The 24,992-nt window shown below is 36.3% G+C and overlaps 1 protein-coding gene across 5 annotated transcripts in view; it reads left to right on the forward strand.

Moving 5' to 3' along the window:
* Frs2 (fibroblast growth factor receptor substrate 2) overlaps positions 1-21,709 on the forward strand; it is an 84,421-nt gene extending 62,712 nt beyond the window's left edge. For 3 of the 5 annotated variants that reach the window (XM_074083878.1, XM_074083877.1, XM_074083876.1), the window contains 6 exons: positions 8,469-8,563; positions 10,537-10,628; positions 12,417-12,603; positions 13,852-14,010; positions 14,430-14,593; positions 16,041-21,709. In XM_074083878.1, coding sequence (XP_073939979.1) covers positions 10,563-10,628; positions 12,417-12,603; positions 13,852-14,010; positions 14,430-14,593; positions 16,041-16,991 — 1,527 coding nt within the window. In that variant the 5' untranslated portion in view covers positions 8,469-8,563; positions 10,537-10,562 and the 3' untranslated portion in view covers positions 16,992-21,709. The remainder of the gene's footprint in view (positions 1-8,468; positions 8,564-10,536; positions 10,629-12,416; positions 12,604-13,851; positions 14,011-14,429; positions 14,594-16,040) is intronic. The other 2 variants (XM_074083879.1, XM_074083875.1) reach the window with 1 other exon arrangement.
* Positions 21,710-24,992: the final 3,283 nt, after the last annotated feature.

The following is a 24,992-nucleotide window of genomic DNA, read 5'->3' on the forward strand; positions in this document are numbered from 1 at the left end:
AATCGTGATCCTCCTGATCTCTGCCTCCCAAAGCTAGAATTATAGGTGTGAGCCAGCAACAACCGACTATGAGATTATTCTTCCTCTTTTTTTTTTTTGTCTTTCTTTCTTGTTTTGGTGGTACTGGAGTTTGACCTCAAGCCTCACACTTGCTAGGCATGTGCTCTACCACTTGAGCCACTCCACCAGTCCTGTTTTGTATCAGGTATTTTTGAGATAGGTCTCTTGAGGTATTTGCCTGGGGCTGGCTTCAAGCCTCGATCCTCCTGATCTCTGCCTCTCAAGTAACTGGGATTACAGGTGTGAGCCACTGGCGTCTGGTAAAGATTTTACTTTAGATCAATATTTATCAGGTGCTGAAAAGCACATAGATCTTGGATATTCTGAAATTCTGCCAACTGAGTGTAACTTTTCTAGCATCTGGGGAGGAATAGAAAGAGTGTAAATGGCTTTTCATTAGTGTTATTTTTATTGTGTTGTGTTTCATTGTCTATATCATATTTCATTGATTCTAAGAGGCATTTCCCTACTTTATTCACCAAAATTTGAGTACATCTTACAATCAGTGTCATGATTTACAATTAGCACCGTTTTTTTTTCTTTCTCAGTGGTGGTTAATCATGTCTACCTTTGATGAAAAACAGTGTATATCTCTATTAGTAGTATTCAGAATAATAACAACAACAATGTGGTGGCCTTTACACCTGAGGATCTGTTTTCTTTTTTTTTTAATTGTTTTATTATTCATATGTGCATACAACACTTGGGTCTCTGTTTTCTTAAAACATGACCAAAAACTGCCCCTAAAAGACTTTTAAATGCTTAAAATTAGTATTTATAGCACTCATGAAGTAAAGGCCAAGCACTTTAGCATACAAGACCCCTTTTGGCTTTTATTAGAGGACCTTATTTATACCTTATTAGAATAATAAGTCTGGGTGCCTGACTAGAATCCACAAGGATTCGAAAGAGTAAACTGAAAAAGAATGCACATGCATGTGTATTAGTGGCACTTCTTGTACCTGCTGTCCTCTCAACTGAGAATGAGGGTTGCTCATAAATAAAGAATTTAAAAATCTATTTTAAAAAGCAATGCAAAAACCAGAATTGGCCTTTTATAGCTATTTGGGGGAGAGGCACTCTAACAATTGTCAGCTGTCATCTCCCCCCAAATATGGTTTGAAAGAGATTTTTTTATCAAAATGAAATCTGTCTGATCCTATTGACATTTTCTTTAAGGGACAAGTTGTATTTTATTTTTTCATTTCTATTGAGGAACACTTGTTCTTTATTAAATTTCCACTCATGGCTTTATGGAGTTCATAGAACATATTTTGTCCTTTAAAGTATCAGAAAAAAAACCTTTCATGATAGGTACTTGTCACACATCTGAAATAGAATTTGTTTCTGTAATGTCAGTAGCCTCTAAATCCTGATAATTTTATCCATGTTGCTTAATAGTACCAGGTTGCCATTTTTAGGCCAGAGGGCTGATGACTTGGTATGAGGAGTAGGAAAGAAGTATAGGGTGAGGGGGGTTGGGGCTTAGGAAGCACATTGTGATATTGAAGAGTGTCTGTAAGTTCTTAGTGGGCAGTTATGGACTCGTTTTCGGCTACGTTGTTTTTGTTTGAAAAAAACCCATAACGTGTAACTTTGAATTAAGGGGATTTTCAGTACATTCCCCCCAGGACATGAATTCTGAGCATTTGGTGGCCTTAGGCATCTTTGGCCTGAGAGTGGATGTTAGGTTCTGCTTTTTGGCAGGCATCCAACAGTTACTAATTAGTTTTTGCCTACTTAAATTCCTGGCAATTTCCCTTGGCCACTGTTCTTCACACTCTGCCCTAACCTGTTTTGTAGATAGTCTGCCTCTGGGCTCTGCTTAGACATTTACAGCTTTTCTTTCTAAAGAAACCATTAATAAGTATTGATTTGTATGTTCTTTAGTTAATAATTTGATTGCCAAAGTAATTAGTAGTGTATATAAAATACAAAGAGAAAAAACACTTTTTATTCTGTCATCAAGTAAATCAGTGTTAATACTTTACTGAGTTCCTTAGTTTACTCTCTTTTTTTTTTTTTCCCCTTGATTTATGTATTTTGTGGGAGAGCTGAGGAGAAAAAGGTTGTAAAATGTTATGGTTGCAAATTGAAATCCTCTCAGATTGGCCCCTGGATATGAAGAGTAATTTTTCAAATAAACATTTTTAAAGAACAATTTTAGAATCATAGAAAAGTTGCAAAGATGTTACCTACCATAAATACTGTTTACCTTTCACTCAGCTTTCCCTAATGTTAGCATCTTAATTAAGCTGGGTTCATGGGTCAAAACTAAGGAATCAACACTGGAACAATACTGTTAACTACAGACTACAGTATTTTAATTTCATAAATTTTTCCACTAATGTCCATTTGTAGTTTCTAGGATACCATACAGCATTTAGTATTTTATTTATATTTTTTGACAGTGTTGGGTTTGAACTCAAGTCCTCACACTTGCTATGCAGGCTCTCTACCACTTGAGCCACTCTGCCAGCCCTTAGTGTTTTGTTTTAATAGTAATTTTGTCCTTTTTTCCTGCATAACTATATCATAAATGTTTTTGTCATTTAATATCCTTTAAACAATGAATACATGATCTACCTGACTTTGAGAAAACATGTTTATAGTAAATTTACTTTATATACCAAATTCATTCAGTTTTGAAAAATATTTATTTTTCTGTTATTTTTCCTTAATGATTATTTACTTCTCAGGTAAGCATATTATGTAAAAAGTAAAGGTGCCTAGGGATTTTCTTACATGTCTTTTAGTGTTCCCTTGATGTTTATAGTTTGTGATGAACAGTTTGTGTATTTATTTAACCCAGAGTTTGAAATTAGAATGACTTGCACTTAATGTTTTGTTGTTTTAATGAATAACACTTACTATTTTGTTGTTTTAATGAATAAAACCACTTGGATCTCCTAGGAATTAATGTTCTTAGAGAAAAGGCACATAGATCAAAAGGGGTGAAATCAGAAACTCAGTAAAGCATGATGCTTAACATGAGGGAAGGAAATTTACTTAGGCAATGATAGTTCACTTGAATTTCACAATACTTTTTAGTAAATTTATGCTATAGTTCAGTTTCTGCTAGGAAATTAGCATCTATTAGTAAATCTAGAAACTAGAGATTATTACAAGGATTAAGCATTTATTCATTAATTGGACATAGTTCTTAAGAATTAGTATGTAGAAATCATCAAATACAGACATGAAATTCTGGTGTACAATGTTTACAGAAAATTGGATGCACTATCTTTATAACATCAAATAGATTTTCAGATATAGTGATAAATGCTTTTGGAGAGCACCTATGCATCTTTTAATGCTTATTTGCAATTATCACTCTCTCTTTTTTTTTGATAGTGCAGACTGTAAATTTTTAGTGGAGAGAGCTACCTGATCCCTTATATAGAAATTCACTGCTTTCATGTTGCTGGGAGCCATTATATTTTATTTTGCTGTACATAATTTTTTATGTTGCAATGTAAAGCATTAAACTATGAATTTTCTGTAAGATTCCAAAAACTGCTGATGTTTTTTCCTGTGATTGAAAGTGTTGGGATTATTGCCCTTGGCACTGAATACATTTTTAGATGAGCTAATGCAGTGACTCATCTGCTGGGTTTGCACATATCTTAGGGCAGAGATTATGGGTGCTGAGATTTATTTAATTGTGTGGATTTCATTATTAATGTCTCTAGGTATAAGTTTTCTCCAAGATTAAAGACTCTAAGATTGAATTGTGACCAGCAGCACTCTTAAATATTAGGTTATGTTTTATATCATGTTATATTTTAGCTTTTTAATGTTATTTTTAGCATGTCATTTTAGTAACATTTTCCCAATATTTGCTAAATACATATATGCAAACAGAGAAATTGAAAGTGACTTTGTCATATTTACTGTGAAATATGAGGTTAAGATGGTTGGCTTTTGTAGGTCTGGAAGAGAGAAGGGAATCTGAGGTCCTGACCATCATCTTATGATGCTGTTGCAAGTCCAGGTGCTTGCAGAGAATGATCATTTTTAAGATGGATGGTGTATCTTGAAGGTTAGACTTTAACCAATGCAGATAGTAAAACACAATTAATTTTATTCTTACTAATTTTGAGCTAAATTATCCTTAGGTGTAATCTAGACTTTTCTGCCTCTGTAAAAAAGATATTTTGGTAGGACATTAGCAGTGTCTTTAAGATGGAAAGGGAAAATGTGAACTGCCCTCCACAGTGCAGACTTGATCATGGAATGGCCATGTGCCTACCTTTCACCTGTCTCAATATTTCCCATGTGCACCCTACATTGTAACTCTAAGAACTGCAGTATACCTGCTCCTTAAGTAAACTATGTTCTTTTGGCCTTGTGTTCTTTTGCATGCATTCTTCTTGATCTGAGCTGCCTCCTCCCTAGCCAATTCCTTTCTATCTTTCAGTAGTCACTTTATGGATCACCTTTCCCAGGAAGCTATTCTTGACAGTCCTGTCTTCTATGTTCTCATAGCATGCACACATGGGACAGCAACTCTGCCAGTTACTCATTTTCTTCTCCATCCCCTTCTCCTTGGAATCAACGAATGTGTCTTTTATTTTTATTTCTAGCATTCAGCTGAGTGCCTAACATAGAGTAGGTACTCAGAAAACACTTACTGAATGCTTCATTGTGTGAATGGAGAAATGAATGAATTTGGTTTTTTACTTTCTCAATGTCAATAACTGTTTACAGATCATTTTTATCTATTAGGGCTGGGGGGAGTGACTCAAGTGGTAGAATGCCTGCCTAGCAAGTGTAAGGCGCTGAGTTCAAAGCCCAGTACCATACACATTACCTTTAGACTAAAAAAACCTTAAAGGAAGAAAAAAAAAATCTATGTAGATACAACTATATTCAGTGAGAGATGCTTTACAAAAGTACTTGGGTACTTGGGTAATTTTGTGTGTATGTGTGTACTTTCACATTTCAGCTAAAGTAGACACTGTATTTCAGGTGACCTTGCTTTTCACATAATGGCTCTGGTTTAGATTATTAGAATAAACATATTGAGAATCTCCTCTCCGTGGCTTTTAAAACTTCCTCAGAATAGTACCAATAATAAAAATCCTTATTAGTTTTAGAATAAACAGAAAAATAATGTGTATAAATAAAAGAGAAAAAACCTATCCTATGGTTAAAAAAAATATAGCTAGACCACTGACACAAAAAATGAGTTTTCAGGTTTCATTCTCTTGATTATTTTAATGCAATTTAACATGGAAGTTAGCTGTGTCTAAAATTTAAAGTTATGTTTCTATGCTTCTTACTATAGATACTCTGTCTTGACTGTATTTAAACAGAACTACTATAATATAAGCCAAATTCACCCTCCATGCTAGTGAACTGAAAGAGCAAATATACCTTCCTAAGCACCAAATATATAATCACACTTGTGAATAGAGTTCAGTGTTCTCTTTGCTTGTCACTCTGCAGGAATCATATTGGAATAGTTTAGGACAGCTACACTAAATTTATTCATGTAACACTTGTTAGAAGGATGGTGCTTAAGTTCTAGGCTTTCTGTGCCTATAGTGCAAAAGACTCCTTTGTGATACAAGAGACTGACTTTTAACTGGAGTGTTGATATCATCATGCCTTGTCTTCAAAAGTGTATATGCTTTTTAAAATATCTTTATATCTAGAATTTATTTAGTTCTTGCAGTAAAGCTAAAGCAAGGTAAATGAGAAAATTTAGGCACAGAAGGGCTGACTGACAGTTGTGCACACAGCATTGTTTTGAGATGAATTATTGTTATTTCAGTAGCTAACAATTACTGAGTGCTTACTAGGTACTAAATCTCTAGTTTTTACATGCATTAGTAAAAACTAGAGATTTAGAGTCATATCAGGATTTAAGTCTGACTCTTCCTCAGATCAGCTATTGACCTTGGGAAAACTCTCTAAAATTTTAAAGCCTCAGATTCTTTATTTCATAGGGTAGTTGTTTGGATTAAAGAGCTAATCCAAATGATTTTATGTCCAGCAAACACTAAGGAGTTTAAAATCATTTGCTCTAGAAAAATAGGGTGGTAGTAGATAGTATTTCTCTACCTCTTAATGATTTTCTTCATAAGAATCATTACATTATTTTGAGTAAGCATTATAGTTCATGCTGCCATACATTACCTATTTTATAGGAAAACACCCATGTGCCAGGCGCCAGTGGCTCATGCCTATAATCCTAGCTATTCAGGAGGCAGAGATCAGGAGAATTGCTACTTAAAGCCAGTCCGGGCAAATAGTTCAAGAGACTCTGTCATGATAAACCCTTCACAAAAATAGGGCTGGTGGAATGGCCCAAGATGTAGGCCCCAAGTTCAAACCCCTGTGCTGCCAAAAAAGAAGAAAAACATCCATGTTACAGCAATAAGACTATAGTTTCATTACCTCTTCCTTCTCACTGCCTCCAAATTACTTTTTGATTCTTAGTCGTTCAACAGTGGGGAGAAACTAAAGGGGGTTAAGAAGTCCTGGATAGTATCTGAGTCATTCATGTTCCAAAGTTAAACACAGGACACACATGGTCTGTTAGTTATGTTCACATCAGGAGCACTTTGATGTGACAGTTGTTTGGAACTCAGAATGTGTTTTCATAAAAATACATTTTTGTGTTGTATGTGTGTGGTGCTGGGGTTTGAACTCAGGGACTTGCACTTGCTAGGCAAGCACTCTACCACTTGAGTCACTCTGTCAGCCCTGTTTTGCATTTTCGAGATAGGGTCTCACAAACTGTTTGCCCAGGCTGGCTTCAAACTGATCCTCCTGATCTTTGCCTCCTGAGTAGCTAGGATCACAGGTGTGAGCCACCAGTGCCTGGCTAAAGTATTCTTTTAAATGGGGCACAAAAAAATCTTTTAATCTCTGATACATCTGACATCCTGGATACTTGCACTGAAAAAGAGTAAAAGCAAGAGCGCCACAGTATTTTGGCAGTGCTAATGGTCAAAATAATTAAAATACTGAATAAATACTAATGCTCAAAAAGAGGTCAGAACAAAAATTTTCTGGAGATCCAAATGGAGACTTTTTAATATTTTCAAAAGCTTGTAGGTTAGCACCTATACTATGTTTATATTATACTGTACTTTACTATCTTTACTATGTTTAACTTCATTTCAAACTTAGGACTTTCCTTGATTTCTAGTTATAGATGGACCACTTTTGAGAATTTCTCTTGATCCTTAAACTCATTTTGGGATTGGTGTTGGAGAATGCCTGTAAGTGGAATGAAGAAATCAAGGAAGGTTTTCCTGAGTTAATTGGCTAAAGCTTTTAAAAGAAAGAGATAGACAAAGAGTATATTTCACATAAGAGAAATGGTTTATGGTAGAATTAGCTTAGCCCTGGGCAGTTTTATAAGCCAGGGACAAAGCATGGTATGTAGTTGAGCTTCCAAAGAACAGAAGGGAATACCATAGAAGAGTAACTGACTCATCTTAAATAGATGTAGCAGCCACCAACAAGGGCTGTAAGCAAGCATCTGGCATGCTTATTTCATTCATAGGTATTTGAAGTCCAGAGTTGAAATTATTAATTGTGTATGGGTACATGATTACGGAACTGCTCATTTTGGATATCAGTCCTACTTGTTCACTCTAGTTATTACATGAGTTGAAATGAGTCTCTTCCTGTAACCCCTAACATAATGCCTGATGCAGTATAGGTATTCAGTGACTATCAGTGCCCCTACTTGAGTAGATAAATCCAAAAATACATGGTAAACTCTAGGCTAATTTATCATTGTAATGTCACTATCTTGTGTCTCTATGGAATGCTTTTTAAAAATTTTTCCTCCATCTGCTTTCAGATGACTGACTTCTCTCATGTGGCTTGGGGCCGGGGGGAGGGGGAGTCTTGTGGAATAGAAGATACAGAGGGTGAATTCTGAAGAGAGTCTGCTTTTCTTGATGTATGACAGTGAGGTTTAGGAAACATCACCAGGAGAATTAGTCTGCCACTGACTAAAATAGTGCATTAGAGCTGGCATGGAACCTTGGAGGTGGTTTAATCTAACCCCTCATTTTATGGCTGAGAACATAAGTATAGAGAAGTGAGTTGTCCAGTGACATACTGCAGTGGAGAAGCCAGAAACATCATAGAACTTAGAGCACTTTTACTTTTTCTTTTGAAAAGGAATGGTAACATGTACATATTCTATTTTATAATGACTCTTACATAGAAAACAATTTCAAATCAGTTTTTTAGACTGAGTTTAATTGAGTTAATACTACTCATAAGGAGAAGTCTCATAAGGAAAATTATCATCTCAAAGAGATAAATTGTCAGGACCATGTGTGTAGCTCAGAAGTCCTGGGTTCAGTTGCCAGTGGCAAAAAAGTTAGGAGAGAGAAAGAAATAGGAAATTCTCAACTTTTTCCTACTACTTCCAGGTTAAATCAGGAAACAAAGAAGACATGGTATTTTGAAATATGATTAAACTCCTGATGCAGCAGCAGAGGATAAGAATATTAATGGCCAGATCTAGGTAAGTTGGAATTTACTTTAAAAGAAAAGAAAAGTATGCTACTACTTATATTTTTTCATGATTTTATTAGCATATAATCATTGCATAGGGAGATACATTTTGATATTTACATATGTGCTTACAATATATCTTAGTTGAATTTACTCCCTCCATTGTTCTCCTCCTTCTCCCCTTCTCCCTTCTTAGAACAATTTCAAGAGATTTCATTCTTCTATTTTCATATATGCCCCCCCCCACACACACTGATACCTACCCCCTGGAAAAGACTTTATTTTTTCATTTCTTTTTTTTAATTATACAAATTAATATTTTTTAAACAAGAGAATTTCATAGTGTTTTCTAAACACAACTCTTTTTGCCTACTGGTTTACTGACCACCCCCACCCCCCCCACCGTTCCCAGAGAATAATGATACATGACTTTAATTAAACAGAGACAGTGTTTACTAATTTAAAATATTCAACAAACTTATTATAATATTGATCTTCCCAAACAGAAGCTACCCTTTGCTCTTGAATGTACTCATCCTTGAGAGAGTTGCTTTCCTGAAAGAATATAAGACTACTTGTATTTTTACTGAGTTGTGGGCTTAGGAGGACTATAAGCTCATAAATTCACAGTTTTGTTTTTTTTTTAATCAAGTCTATACTAGTGCAAATTATTAGGTCTCATACAACTCAGACTGTGACCTCCAAACATTAACCTGATGGTCATAAATGCAGAATGTCTAGAATCTAGCCTTTTCCTATGTCTAGGAGTTTGTGGTTCAGGAGAAGTCAGAGATGGGGGTGAAAATACCACATTAAAACTGTCTCCCTCCAGAAGTTGGAAGATGGATCACAACTACCTGTGTTCCAGCAGTTTCAGTTCATTTGTATTAAGGCTATTCTTTAACTTTACCAGAAGCCTCTTGTTCTTTTTTTGCCTACGTATTCTTTTATTTTTTAGCTGTCTTCATTCTTTACTTCTTTTCTGACCAGGCCTGATGATCTGTCATGTCAAACTCCTTACATTACTAACATCCTTTAATTTCCCTGTCCTCTTACCCTCTGTTGCTGAGCACAGCTAGCAAACTGCATAGTCTTGCTATGCATCCTCTGCTAAACTCTCTCCCAGCCTACTTAAATAAACCTGCTACTTTTTCTTGGGCAGCTCATTCCACAAGCCTTGCCTTCTAATCAGATAGAAGTTTGTTATGTTTGGTAGCTCCTGTGCTTCCTTCTCTCTGATGTATCAAATGTCACATGCATTTTGATTCTTTCCCTTGTTTCAAAATAATGCTTTGAGTTTTTCCTTTGTTCATTTGGGATGTTCTTGAAATACTTATTGGCACCTACGTAACCTCTTATGTAACCCTGAGGAAAAGGAGGATTAAAACACTGTGTCAGGTCTGTCACTATTCTGTGTGTTACATTGCTGCCTGAGTTTTGCATTGGCCTTCTCTCTTAGTAATGTACTGTTCTAAATTTGATGTTATGTGTTATTACCAATGAACTCTTATCTCATGGGGTACATAAGAGATACCTCATTAAGCAAAAAGAATTAAAATACCTACTAAGCCAGAAGTCTAGCATCCTTTTGGTAAATTTTTTTTAAAAAGGAGAACATGAAAATCCTGATAAGTATAAAAGCTTAATTCCATAATTAACTCTTAATTAAACAACTATAAGCTAATTATTTTAAAATATTATATATATATATGAGATTGTAAATTGGCTTTTCAAGAGATAATTTTAGAATAGGTAGACCTTTGAAAGTTAAATTGTGATGTCTGCCTTACAAAATTTATTCTTGTGATCACTGAGCAAAATCAACCAGCTAGCTAGTTGTATGAAATTCAGCCATTTACTTTGTTGAGCCTAATTTTCTGCATCAAAATATTATGCTTATTTTATATGATTAGTAGTCTTTTTCTGTTTTACAGTTTTTATATACTACATTTAATAACTTTCTTCAAATTCTTTTTCATGTAGTGCTCACATGGTCTTCTGAAGAAGCCATGGGTAGCTGTTGTAGCTGTCCAGATAAAGACACTGTCCCAGATAACCATCGGAACAAGTTTAAGGTCAGTAAAACCAGTTGATCTGTGTATCATTGGCTATTTGGATGCACTTCTTGTGCTTCACTTAATATTCTCACTGCCTTTCTTTTATCACAGATCTTTTTATCCACTCCCCCTCCTTTGCCTTTTCTTATTTGAATAAATGATGGCATTTTCTTATTGACAGTATGGAACTGTATTAGTCCATTTCCATTAGTATAATGAAATACCTGAGGAGTCTGATTACTCATAAAGGAAAGAGGTTTATTTATCTCAAAATTTTGGAGGCTAAAAGTTCAAATAGCAGAGGATTAGCTCTGGCAAGGACCCCTTGACTATATCATTTTATGGTAGATAGCATTACAGTGGCAAGAGCATAAAGGAGAGAAAGAGATCAATCACATTTCAAGACAGGAGTGGCTGTGAGCCAACTGGGATCCCATAAGAGCTATGTTAATCCCTTCTAAAGGCACACTGCCAATGACCTAAAGAGCTCCCATTAGGCCATGTCTTTTAAAGGACCCAGCTCTTCAACACTGCCTAACTTAACAATAAAACTGTACCAGGAATCTTATTGATTGATTGTTAGGTCCTTTGTATCTAATTAATCATGCAGTTATGGTAACACTTTATTTAAAATGTCATTTTGTGAAGGTGTGGCTCAAGTGGTGGAGTACCTGCTTTGTAAGCATTAACCCATGAGTTCACACCCTACCCCCACCCCTCCCCCCAAAAAAGTACTAAAATGTCATTTTGTAAGTGTCTTTTCAGTCTCATCACCACCTGTTGGATTTTTGTTACTGTAACAAATACCTGAAATAAAACTAATCTATATTGAGAAAGGGTTTATTTTGGCTCGTGGTTTTGGAGGTTTCAATCCATGGTCCATTGGTCCTATTGGGACTGAGGCAAAATAGCACATAGTGACAGCAGTGTGTGGTGGGGCAGAATGCCTCACCTCATTGCCAGTAACCAGAAGAAAGGGCTGGGGTCCTACTATCCCCTCCTAAGGCATACCCCCAACAACTACACCTCCCACTTAAAGGTTCCACTACTGCCCAAATGGTGCCTCAGGCTGGGAACCAAGCCTTTAGCACTTAGACCTTTTGGGGACACTTGAGATTTAAACTATAAGCCAGACACTGGTGTCTCGTGCCCGTAATCCTAGCTACTTGGGAGGTTGAGATCAGGAGTATTGCAGTTCAAGGACATCCTGGGTAAATAGTCCGCCGACCCCATCTCCAAAATAACCAGAGCAAAATGGACTGGAAGCATGGCTTAAGCAGTAGAACAACTGCTTTGCAAGCATAATGCCCTGAGTTCAAACCCCATTCCCCTGAAAGGGAGGGATGGAGGGAGGAAGGAAGGGTTCTCTTTGTTCTGTTTTAGCATTGCATCTTCATATTGTGTCCTGCATCTCCTAATCTACTCGATTTTTCCTCTTACTTGATTTCATATCAAAAATTTAATTATACTCTAGGTCCAGTTAAAGTTCCTTCTTCTTTCGGATGAAGGTTTCTCCAGCAACTTGAGGCCATAGTTGTTGCCTTCTGCAGCCCCTGCTGCCATTTGTCAGTTAATCATACAGTTTATGGTGTTGGCTTTCTGTTTATATATTTTGTTTCTCCAATGGGAATGTACATTCCTTACAGATAAGAACTGGGTATCCACTGCTCCATAGTCCATGCTCTATACACACATTAGCTGATGAATGAACTAACAGATGATCAAGTAACTGAACCAGTTAACAACAGTACTTTTTCCTAACAAATTGGTGATCTATTTGTATTGCCATCTTTTTTTTTTTTTTAGGTCATTAATGTGGATGATGATGGGAATGAGTTAGGTTCTGGCATAATGGAACTTACAGATACAGAACTGATTTTATATACCCGCAAACGTGACTCAGTAAAATGGCACTACCTCTGCCTGCGACGCTATGGCTATGACTCAAATCTCTTTTCTTTTGAAAGTGGTCGAAGGTGTCAAACTGGACAAGGTAGGTAAAGCCTTTGTTTTCTCCAAATACTATTATTTGAAATACTGGCCTTTTGATTATTTTATATACAGTGTTAAAATTGATACTTTACTTTTTTTCCTGAGAGAAAAGTCACCAGGTAGGCAGGTTGTTAAGAAAAGATAAAATACAATCTGGATCATTTATGTGCTTATTCTCTTGGATTAATACTTTTAGGTTCCTTGGTTCACTTTTCTTCTTGGCACCATCACTAGTATTATTAAAGTGTAGAAAGCACAATACACAGAAAATTAAATTCCAATATGCAACTCAACTCAATTGTTCATCCTACTGTTAATGTAAGACAAAAACTAAACTTTCCTGTAGGTTACATCTAGGTCAGCAGATTGATTTTTGTAAGAAATGTTACCTAATAAAATGTACCTGCTCCCTAAAAAAAAAGAAGAGATAAAATAATGCAGGCACAGATGATTCAAACCTGTAATCCCAGTTACTTGGGAGGCTAATATTGGGAGGAACACAGTTCAAGGCCAGCCTGGGCAAATAGTTCGCTAGATCTCATCTCAAAAAAAACTAGAGCAAAATGGACTGGAGGTGTGACTCAAGCAATAGAACTATTGCAAAGCCCTGAGTTAAAACCCCAGTCCCACCAAAAACAAAACAAAACAATGTATTAATTTATCAAATGTTTATTAAGCACATTGTATATGGCAGAAATTTTGACTTTTGTTAAGATTTTCAGTGAATTATTAGTCTTGTTCTGTTGACTGTCTTTATCATTCTGACTTGGGGAAAGAACCTGAACACTGAAGTCAAATACAACAGTTTGATTTTTTTTTGCTATGTACTAGCAAAAAAGGCAAGATGCATATCCTCTATTGAACTTTATAAAGGAGGAATGGTAATAGCAGTCTTACAGAATTGTAACAATAAGTAAGGTAATGATTATAAAACTCCAGTTAAGGGGACTATTGAATGGAAAAGAGTGCCTTGTTAATGGAGAGTTGGGCTCCCCCTGCTGTTTAAAGCAAACTAGAGTAAGTGTGCAAATCTAGTTTTGTTTGTTTTATTTTGGGATGTTTCCCTTAGCAAATGGGAATTATTCTGTGAGCTTTTGTGCTTGTTTTAAAACAGGGAGTATCATTAGTTTATGAGAAATTTACTTAAAAGGCCTTTTTTACTGTTGGCACACAGAATACTTACTTGACAATTTTGTTTTTTGACAAAATGGCATGGCTGCCATTTTCCCTTTTTGGTTTATATTTGTAGGAATCTTTGCCTTTAAATGTGCCCGTGCAGAAGAATTATTTAACATGTTGCAAGAGATTATGCAAAATAATAGTATAAATGTGGTAGAAGAGCCAGTTGTAGAAAGAAATAATCATCAGACAGAATTGGAAGTCCCTAGAACACCTCGAACACCTACAAGTAAGTAGTCATTTCCCTCTCATATCAGACATTTAAAAGCCATAGTCAATAGATATTCAATCTATAACACACAAGAAATCATCACTGGTTAATAGAATTATAATGGTTTTATGCATTTTTAAAATGAAAACATTAACTATCCCATAGTACTTAAAATATGATTAAGGGCTGGGAGGGTAACTCAGTGGTAGTAAATCATATATACTAAAGGCCTGGATTTGATCCCCAGCAATAAATAAATGAATGAATGAATGAACAAACAAACAAACAATTGAAGGGGGTATGGTTTGTGTTCTAATTGCTCTATGTCTTGCCAGAAATGTCTTTCCTAATCCTCAGCACAGATTAGGATCTCACTTATTTTTCTGTCCTTCTCCCATATCCTGTCTTTCTTCTTAAACCAATCAACTACAATTCAGCTCCAGGCTTTGCTGCTCAGAACTTACCCAATGGATATCCCCGATATCCCTCCTTTGGAGATGCTTCATCCCATCCTTCAAGCAGACATCCCTCTGTGGGAAGTGCTCGCCTACCTTCAGTTGGTGAAGAATCTACACATCCTCTGCTTGTGGCTGAGGAACAAGTATGTATGTGCCGCCACATAACAGCAGTAATGATTTGTGAAGTTAAAGTGTTACTGTGCTAATACTTGAAGGTTTTACTCAGTTTGAATTTTAACTTTCACTGAGAAAATTGCATATATTTATTGGCATATGCTCAAATATGTTCAGGTGCCAGAATTTAGGATTATGGTAGTTTGTGGGTTCACTGGAGAGGTGCATCTATAGATCAAGACTTACCCAGTGACCAGTTCTCATAATAACCTCAAGTGATTTAAGAATTTATGTTGCTTTTCATATCTGAGTCCTTATAATCAGTGAAGTACTAGTAGAAAGGTAGATTTTGTTGTTGATATTGTTAAGGAATTGTTTAGTGTTCCTGACTGTTCTAGCTTCCATTTCTGGAATGAAATAGCTGGTTGAACATTATTTATGTATTAATTAGATAAATTTATCTTTTATAAAACATATGATTATTTATCCATAAGAAATTTGAGTGTCTTTAAAGAAAAGTTCTTTGTGTTCTTTACATAAATGTGTTTTTATATTATCTGCCACATACACATTTTTCCCAGTTTTGCGTTTCATTTTTGAGTCTTTAAAATTTTTATATACTTCCAAACATTTTTGTATTGTCTCTCCAAAATATCATTGAGCTTTTCTATGTGGTGATACTCTCTTACTAGGTGGTATTTATTTTATATCTATACATCTTATAGACCTCTTAAATTGGGGTTTTCTCTTTATATTCTTATTTCTAAATTGAATTGAATTGTTTTAATGCATGGATGGAAATTTCTAGAACAACAAAATGCCAAACCCTATTTTGTTCCTGAATTTATTTTTTTTTTACAGAGTGCTCGCCCTCCCCTTTCATTGGGTAAAAAATAGGTGTGAAAGTTTTAAAGTAAAGTACATTTAAAGAGAAAGTTAATAAAATTAACTGGTATAAGCTGGGAGTAGTGTCATAATGCCTGTAATCCTAGCACTTGGGTGGTGGAGGCAGGTGGATCATGCTTTTCATATTTTATCATGAAGTATAATGATGCATGTCATTTTAAAGTAGTTATTCTTGTCTACAGCCATACCACCCTGAACACGCCTGATCTCGTCTAAAGTAGTTACTATTTTTATCAAATTAGGAACACAGTTTTACATTCTAGTATCCCCTCCTTCCCCTTTCCCTGGGTAAAAAATAGGTATGAAAGTTTTGAAGTAAAGTAGACTTAAAGAGGAAGTTAATAAAATTAACTGATGTAAGCTGGAAGTAGTGGTGTATGCATGTAATCCTAGCCCTTGGGTGGTAGAGGCAGATTGATCATGAGGTGAGCCTGGGCTACACAGTGAGACACTGTCTCAAAAAACCATAAAGGAAAAAATAAAGTAAAATTAACTGATGTGCCAGGCTCATTTGTGTGTGTGTGTGTGTGTATGTTTTAAATCTTACTGATTCACTTTGTTTCATTTTAGGTACATACCTATGTCAACACTACAGGTGTGCAAGAAGAGCGGAAAAACCGCGCAAGTGTTCATATCCCATTGGAGGCGAGGGTTTCCAGTGCTGAAAGCAACACACCAAAAGAAGAACCAAGTAGTATTGAAGACAGGGATCCTCAGATTCTTCTTGAGCCTGAAGGAGTCAAGTTTGTTTTAGGACCTACCCCTGTTCAGAAGCAATTAATGGAAAAAGAGAAACTGGAGCAACTTGGGAGAGAGCAAGTTAGCGGAAGTGGTGCAAATAACACAGAATGGGACACTGGCTATGATAGTGATGAACGAAGAGATGCACCTTCTGTTAACAAACTGGTGTATGAAAACATAAATGGGCTATCTATCCCTAGTGCCTCAGGGGTCAGGAGAGGTCGTCTGACATCCACCAGTACCTCAGATACCCAGAATATCAACAACTCAGCTCAGAGAAGAACTGCGTTATTAAACTATGAAAATTTACCATCTTTGCCTCCTGTTTGGGAAGCTCGCAAACTAAGTAGGGATGAAGATGACACTTTAGGACCAAAGACCCCATCTCTAAATGGCTACCATAATAATCTAGATCCAATGCATAACTATGTAAATACAGAGAATGTAACAGTGCCAGCAAGTGCTCACAAAATAGACTATTCAAGGCGTCGGGACTGTACACCGACAGTCTTTAACTTTGATATCAGACGCCCAAGTTTAGAACACAGGCAGCTCAATTATATACAAGTTGACTTGGAAGGCGGCAGTGACTCTGACAACCCTCAGACTCCCAAAACACCTACCACTCCCCTTCCACAAACCCCTACCAGGCGCACAGAGCTGTATGCTGTGATAGACATCGAGAGAACTGCTGCTATGTCAAATTTGCAGAAAGCACTGCCACGAGACGATGGTACATCTAGGAAAACTAGACATAATAGTACTGATCTGCCCATGTGAGCCTGGAAAGCATTACATTGTTTGCACCTTTGTGAAGTTTTTAAAAATGAAGATGCAAGTGCTTCATTTTCACTTCTACACTAACTCCTTTTATAGACTGAATATTTCATGTGCATCTTTGACTAAAGGGAATTAATGTAGAGCAGGTACTCCTTAAAGAACACTAATTTCGTTATATACTACTCATTATTGTACAGCGCATTTCCATTTTCACAGTGCCTATTTAAAATGAGAGTTGAAGTGAATGACATGCTGGTTGATTTTTATTCAATATTCTGTACTTACACATATCTTTCATGTCTAAGTCATGGTTGGCATTTCAGACATTTTCTAAAGCCTCTTGGTAATGTGCATTGCTAACAGATAACTCTAGGCTTTGAAAGTAGTATTTGTAGATTCACTGTTCACAGTATGTGGTCTCCAGCATGTAACATGAGGAATCCTCTATTTCATTAAATAAAGGCTTTTTGACTTGAGCCAAAACACATGTAAAGAAAATAGATGAACCACACCTCCTTTTATACCAGTCAGCTCCTTTGCCTTCAGTGTTACTAGAAAGTGTCCTACGTTGTGAATATAGTTTGTTATTGAAATGTTGAAAGGCAGGCAGGAGATAAGATTGTTTACTCATCTCATGATGTCATTTGAAGGGCATGTCCAGATATCTTACTCAGAATTACAGTAGGCTTAGGAATCAGTCTCAGGTCACTTTACCCAAAAACATTTAAAACTCTAAACCGTGATCTCTTGAAGTTTCTCTCCTATAGGTTATTGACAGCATGTTGTTTTCGGGAGGCATTTGTGCCATTAGGTTCCCCTTTACCTTCAGTTTTTTTTCTTTGGTGTTTGGGTTGTCTTATTTTGTTGCTTGATGTCTTTTTCAATTTAAAATGTTTGAATTTGTATATAGTTTTGAAATTGGATTATATGTTCATTGTTAAGTTTGCATTTTTGTCAAATTATGGTTTTGAAGGTTCATTTGGAACTTACTGTTATTCTATAACAGGGTTGCCTTGTCCAGTATTTATTTATATGCTGTTTACTTTTCTAGTTATTAAAAAAAATTCTCTCAATTTTAAATTTCACTTGTGTCCATAGGTGATCTCCTTAGAAGCTGAAAAAATAAAAAGGAAGATAGTTTTAACATACAAAGTTCCCTAAAGGTACTGTCTTCTCTGTGGGCACTCTCCCCAGCACTTTAGTAGGGATTTCCTCAGCGACATGGCTGCAGTCATTACTCTGCCCACTCTAGTTCCTTGGGTCTGCTGTCCTTCACTTGTAGCTCCATGTCTGATTATCCCGATTTCAGTGGAATGTTAACATTGTTGCCAGCATAGCAGGTACAGTGGAAGTCTTGTAGTAATGAGATTATGTCATAATTCAGGATCTAAAATGAACTGAACTTTATATAAACTGATGAAGTCCAGATGTCAAATTCTTGGAAAATCAAGAATGTTCCAAATTCCCAAACACTGAAGATTACAAGAGAAAATAAGGTCAAAAAAAAGATTAGGTAACCTCCAGAAATACCCTACTTTTTTCTCCAAATATAAGGAACTTTGAGATTATGATCTTTTTCATGGTAACTTAACATGAAAAAGTTCCCAGTCGTCCACCGTCCAATATATTAAATAGTCATTGAACCAGTAAATGGATTAGTAGAATAACAGAGTGGGACCATTATTAAAAATAAATTATTACAAGTGTCTTTATAATTTTCAGTGCCATTGGTTTATTAGCATAGCAGAATTTTGCTTTTCCTCCCCACCTCCCCCCCGAACTTGGTGCTTTCTAAAATGTTCACTGTTTTCTTAAAAAGAGCAGTGATATAGACATGCAGTTTCCCAAATGTGAGTTCCATTTTTAATATATTGCTCCAGTTATCCTTTCATCTGAGTAGATTGCTAATTGTGCCAAATTTCTGAATGGTTTTTGTAATGTGGAATAAGAATTATGATGGAATCAATGCACATGGTTTTCTTGGTAATAAGTAGTCAAAGCAGAACATTAATCTCCAAATGAAAGGGCTGATCTATTTCTTCATTTGCGAAGTTGTATGCTTTATTCTTTCTTCCCCTCATCCTTTTCACTTCTCTTGCAGATTCTAGATTTTATATATTTTAGTTAACTCTAATATAATCAGTACAGTTTCTGCTTTAAATACTATGTGATTTAAAAATAAAAACAGGACCAATTTTTCTGATAAGAATTTGATTTTAGGGTATTATAACTATTAGGAAGAGATACACAACTAGTGTTAATTTCTAGATGTCTTCTAGAAATCGCCTTTGTCCCTACTTAATAAAAAGTCATTTAGAATACCACTTGTACTTTGCAGTAGTCTAGTGATGGGCATTATGCTCTGTCCTGAAGGAATGTGCCTATTACCAGGTACAGTTTAGAATGAGATATTTTATTGGCACATAAGTATGGCCAATATAGCTCAGATTTTCTGAGATGAACCTAATTTTAGATAATCAGTTCTGTTGATAGACCATGTTACCCCATTTTTGGATTTTGGAAATATCATTTGTTCATTTGTTTCACCCCAAATAGGTCCCTCTTTTATCAGTGTAGATCATAACATTTACCCCAGACCAGGGTTGGAAACTGATTACCTGTGTTTTTTTAAGTGTTTTATTTCTCAGTTTCATCTTCCTTTAAAAAAATGAAAATATGGTGCCTTCCCTCCCTCCAGGAAGATTGGCAAATAGTTCCTTTTATTTACTGCTGCTGTGGAGTGATGAGATATGCACTTTACTTTTGAAGACTTAGCAAAAAGCTTTTCACTTCTCAGTATATTCATAATAGATCACATTTGGGACTTCAGAAAATTTGCCAAGCAAGCTTTGTTTTTATAGATATTAATGTTGACTCCCAGTACAATGTTATAGGAATAAGTCAAACTGGTGTTTGTTTATCTCCCCCTCCCCAAATCTGTGGCACAGCATATAAAAATGTACCTCAATAATGTTCTATTAAAAATGGGACAGGGGCCTTATGTTTTCATAATTTCCCAACAATGTGCCACAATGTATTTGCCTAAAGGTAAAAGTTTTAGCAAGCTAAAAAGTACTTCCCAGTTCCCCTTATGCTGTTCTCTAATCCAAAATGCCCAACTGTTTTGTGCAATGTGTAGTATGTGTGTATAAATATATATATATATATATATATTCTTGAAATAGACATGAGAGACATCATTCAGAAGTAACTGATGTATTGGCATCTCACTCATATTTCTGATATGTGAGGTATATGGTACTCAATACCTTTTCCTTGAAGTTTGCCAAATTTGAATAAAGGCATTGGTACGAAATTATGGAATGTAAAGAAAATGTTTTGGCTTGAAAATGAACAAATATTTTATTTTATGACATACCACAGTATACTCTGCCCAGACCAGCACTCTTTATGTTTTTTCCTGTCTTTAATCTCTGCTTCCTCATTTTTGGGGGGTATAACACAATTCTTTTGTAGCATCATTATAGTTGCAATTCTCTGACAATTGGACAATTATAGTATGGAAACAGACTGGTATTAATAGTACAGTAGTCACCAGTGTGCCACATTTGCATTAGCAAATGCAAAATATTTTATAAAGGACAAACTTTGTGTTATGTTTTTATTTTCATTTCATTGTATAATATTGTAAGATTATTGTATGTCCTAATTTGCATTATAAATGTTTTTCCTACATAAAGGCATAAATATAGCAACTTTGTATAAAGGTAGCTTATTAGATTTTTAATTTTTCTTGCATAAAATTGTCTAACAGTGGGACTACCATTGCCAAATTGTATATGAAATATGAATTTTACCCCCTATGGTTGATTTCTTTTATAAACATTCCATATTTCTCTAATAAAAGACATAAGTGATACTATACTATGCATAAACTGTGTTTTAATGCTGTTTCATATCAGCATTTTAAATTTTGGTTTGCATTTTTAATATTGGCAAAACTTAACCACTGTTAATTAAAATAAAACTTGTTGTATATGTAGCAGCATCGTTTGCCCTCTATCTTTTCCCACCATTTGTTCTCTTATTTCTCCCTATCAGTGCCAACTTCGTACATTTTGTAGCATGGCAATAAAATATGACTTTTACACTAAAGCCAAGTGTGGCTTTTTGGAGGAAGTGGGGATGGGAGGATTGCCCCCTACTTGTCCTCAGCATTTAACTCCTGCCATATAAGCCATGTTGTCAGGCATAAAAAGCTACATACAATGTAAACATGCTTTTAAGGACAAGTGTGAATGTACTTTTAAGCTTAATTGTTGTCATAACAAATAATAACTAATTTTTACCTTTGGAAAAGTCAGAGTTCTTGAAGTACAATCAAAATTTTATTAACTGGAGTACTCTACGAATAAGCTAATAATTGAATTTTGTTCAACAAGGGCTAAGCAGCACATTTCAAAAATTCTTATTTATTGTAGAGTATAAGTATACTTTACTGTCCTAAAAATTATAACATGTAAAATACGGTTTAATCTTAGACAATGTAGCATCTTACAATGCCTTACTGTTGTCATTTGGGCATAAATGTCCATGATGAGGTACTCAAGTTGATACTGGAAGCTGAGCTGACTATACACTGACCTTAAGCATTCATGAAAAACTGCTTTGTTGAATAAAATCTGATCGGAGTCCTTATGGTTACTTTTCCCTTATTGCCAAAAGTAGATTGCAATAAAAGTTTGGTTGAATACATATTTAAAGTTTTACTGTATTTATGTTTCATATGTTGCCTGAAACTGTATGATTTCTTGGTCTTATATCACCGTCTCCATTTTTAGAATGAACATATACTATGCTAAAGATGGTGTCTGACAGACTTTCTGTCAGTTTTATTGTGGCTATTCATATTAGTGGTTCTCAGCTGTGGGACTGCAAATCTGATGTTAACCACTGAATGAGGCTGAAAGCTTATTTGAATCCAGCTCCAAGATGGAGATTATTTAAACCACGTAGAGGATAGACTAGTTCACAGATGTATCAGAGACTATGGAACACTTGAATCGGTTACCATGTGGTGGAAGAGATTGCATCTTGGAAAACCATTCATTCTCATAATTAAAAACTTCTGGGGATTATGTATGTATTTTTCCTTTGAAGCTCTTTTTGAGGACAGTAACTATTTACACATTCTTTTTTAATGAATGAGTATGAAATAGGTCCTATGCTGGTCATTAAGATAACAGTCCTGTCTTCAAAAGAATTTGTAGTTAGGCCAGGCCTTCCTCCTCAAAGAATTGAGGAGTTATGAGATAACTTCTGATGGCTCTAGAATGGTATTAGTTACACATACCTTAGAAAAATTGAGAACATTGTCCTTTTCACAGAAATGGTCTATAGCAATTTTATGTTCTAGGCTCATTACATTATGAACAGGTTGTTCAGCTATGTGATTAAAGCCTGTGTGAAACCTGGAAAATTCACTTAGGTTGTAGAACAAATCTTTGTTGTGAGGGACTTCTTTATGCACTGTAGAATATCTAGGATCCCTGGTCTCCTCCCCCATACAGATTTCAGTAGTGGTTCTTAATCATTTTTATGGCCTCTAAAGCTACATATATATTTTCAAGATAGGGCCTTGAACTATTTCCCCGGCTGGCTTCAAACTGTGATCCTCCTGATCTCAGCCTCCCCAGTAGCTAGGATTATAGGCATGAGCCATTGGCACCCAGCTAGGGGTCCACATATTTTTGCATGTTTCTCTCCCATCACCAGAGAGTCAGTGAGAACCTCTGAGAGCCACAGGATCCATAAGCTAGCTGTAAACATAAACAATCAACAAACAATGACACAATCCAAAGCAGTGTATTGCTTGAATGTTGGTAAATTCTTTTCATAGAAAGTAGAATTTTGAATTGGGTAGTGCTTTAACATTTACCAAGTATTTTCACAAATATTTCATTAGCTTAAAGATGATCTTGACCTTAATCTCTTTAAGACTTCACAGTCAGAATTGCATGTAATATCTGAACATCACTAAGTTTTCCACTACTACCCAAACAGTAAAGAGTCTGAATGGACTTTGACTCAGTGTGACTGAGGACTTCTGGGTTCCCTGCCTGGGTATTCTGAGTGTTGTCTGTGTTGACAAGCCCCATAACTGTTCTGATGGTGGTTCATTACTTCAGTTACGTATTTTACTCAAGGTAGTGATTCCATCCTTGCACCCAAGTCACCTCTAGCCATCAAATAACATAATGGGACAGTGCTTTCCATATTATGCCAAGCACACCCAACCTAGGCCACAATGTTTAACAAAGCTTATTGGAATAATAACTAACCTAAACTGAGCGCTTACTATAGGCCACACACTCTTCTAAGCAGCTTACTGTTAGTGACAGTTCTGTCAGATTATTATCATCTGCATTTTATAGGAAACTGGGGTACTCAGGTGGTGTAACAAAGCTTGCCAATCAACAAAAAGCCAACTCAGTGACTGCTAATCCATACCAAAGCAAAGAGGACAATAAGGGTGACAGGAGAGAGGGTCACAAAGACTGAGGTGGTGGTGATGGAGGGGAGAGGGTGAGGAAAGAAGGAAGCTAACAGAAGCAGAAACTAAGGGGCAAAGAGGGGAAATGAGCAAGGAGAGTCTACAGAAACATGGACTCCAGATGTCTTAACACCTCCCTAGGCCCTGTAACCCACCTAATACAAATTGCTATACAATTTATGAAAAACCGTAAGAGCCAGGTTTTTGGTAAGATGGTAAATTCAGCTAATTGACTACTCTCTGAAACAGCTTCTGATGAATTGATCCAAAGAGTTTATGGAACCAACCCACAACTACAAAATTAGTATGTAAGATGAGTTGAAACTCAAACTCAGGCAACTTGGTTCCAGAAGCTGGGTGTTTGGGGTTTTTCTGGAGGTACTGGGGTTTGAACTCAGGGTCTCACACTTGCTAGGCAGATACTCTACCACTTGAGCCACTCCACCAGCAGAAGCTAAGTATTTAACTTAACCTCTGGAGTGCAGGAGAGGCACCAAAGGAAGGAAAGAAGGAAGGGCCAAAAGATGGACTAAGAGCCTGGTATGTAATCCCAGTACTGTGGAGCTGAGGCAGGAGAAGCAAGTCAAGGCTAGCCCCTGGGCTACATAGTACACCCTGTCTTGAAACAACAACAAAAATGCAATGGAGAAAAGGACTCATTCCCAAGAGTCCCATCGTAGGAGGCTCCTGGCTGCCTCTAGCCTCAAATCCACAAGATGGCAGGGTCCACCTCCCTGCTCCCATCCAAATACCTCTATGTTCACCATACTCCTCTAAAGCCTAACAGGGAGGGGATATTGGTCTTCCCATCATCTATAGTCTCATGCCTGCCTGATACCCAGAGGGCATAATAAAATTTTTCTTCTGGTTTGTAATTTGTCCATAATAGACAGCCTTTTTCAATATTGCACAGGCATCTCAGTTTCTCATCATGACTCCTCTCTTTCCCAAATATCACTTGGGATCTGCCTATTAAAAGTCATTTCCTGGGCTGGCAGAGTAGCTCAAGTGGTAGAGCTCCTGCCTAGCAAGAATGATGCCCTGAGTTCAAACTCCAGTACCACCAAAAAAAAAAAAAATCCAAGCCAGGTGTCGGTGCACACCTGTAATCCTAGCTACTTGGGAGGATAAGCTAAGATAAGGAGGATCACAGTTAGAGGCCAGCCAGACATAAAGACTGCAAGACTCCTGTCTCCAAAATAATAAGAGCAAAATGGACCGGAGGTGTGGCTCATTGTGGGGCACCTGCTTTGCAAGCGTGAAGCCTTGAGGTCAAACCTCAGTTCCACCAAAAAACAACAAATTTCCTAAAGAAAAATATTTGCCCACAAGGAACAGAAAACTCTTGGCAGATTCAAAGTTACAATTTGTCCAGCCTGGACACCCCTCTTCAAGCTGGATCTTAGAAATAGGGTCAGCAAACTTAACTCCATAAAGAATTAGTAAATACTAGGCTTTGCCAGCCCACACAGATTATCCTAACTGCT

This window comes from Castor canadensis, chromosome 8 (genome assembly GCF_047511655.1).
Source record: "Castor canadensis chromosome 8, mCasCan1.hap1v2, whole genome shotgun sequence".
Classification (NCBI taxonomy): domain Eukaryota; kingdom Metazoa; phylum Chordata; class Mammalia; order Rodentia; family Castoridae; genus Castor; species Castor canadensis.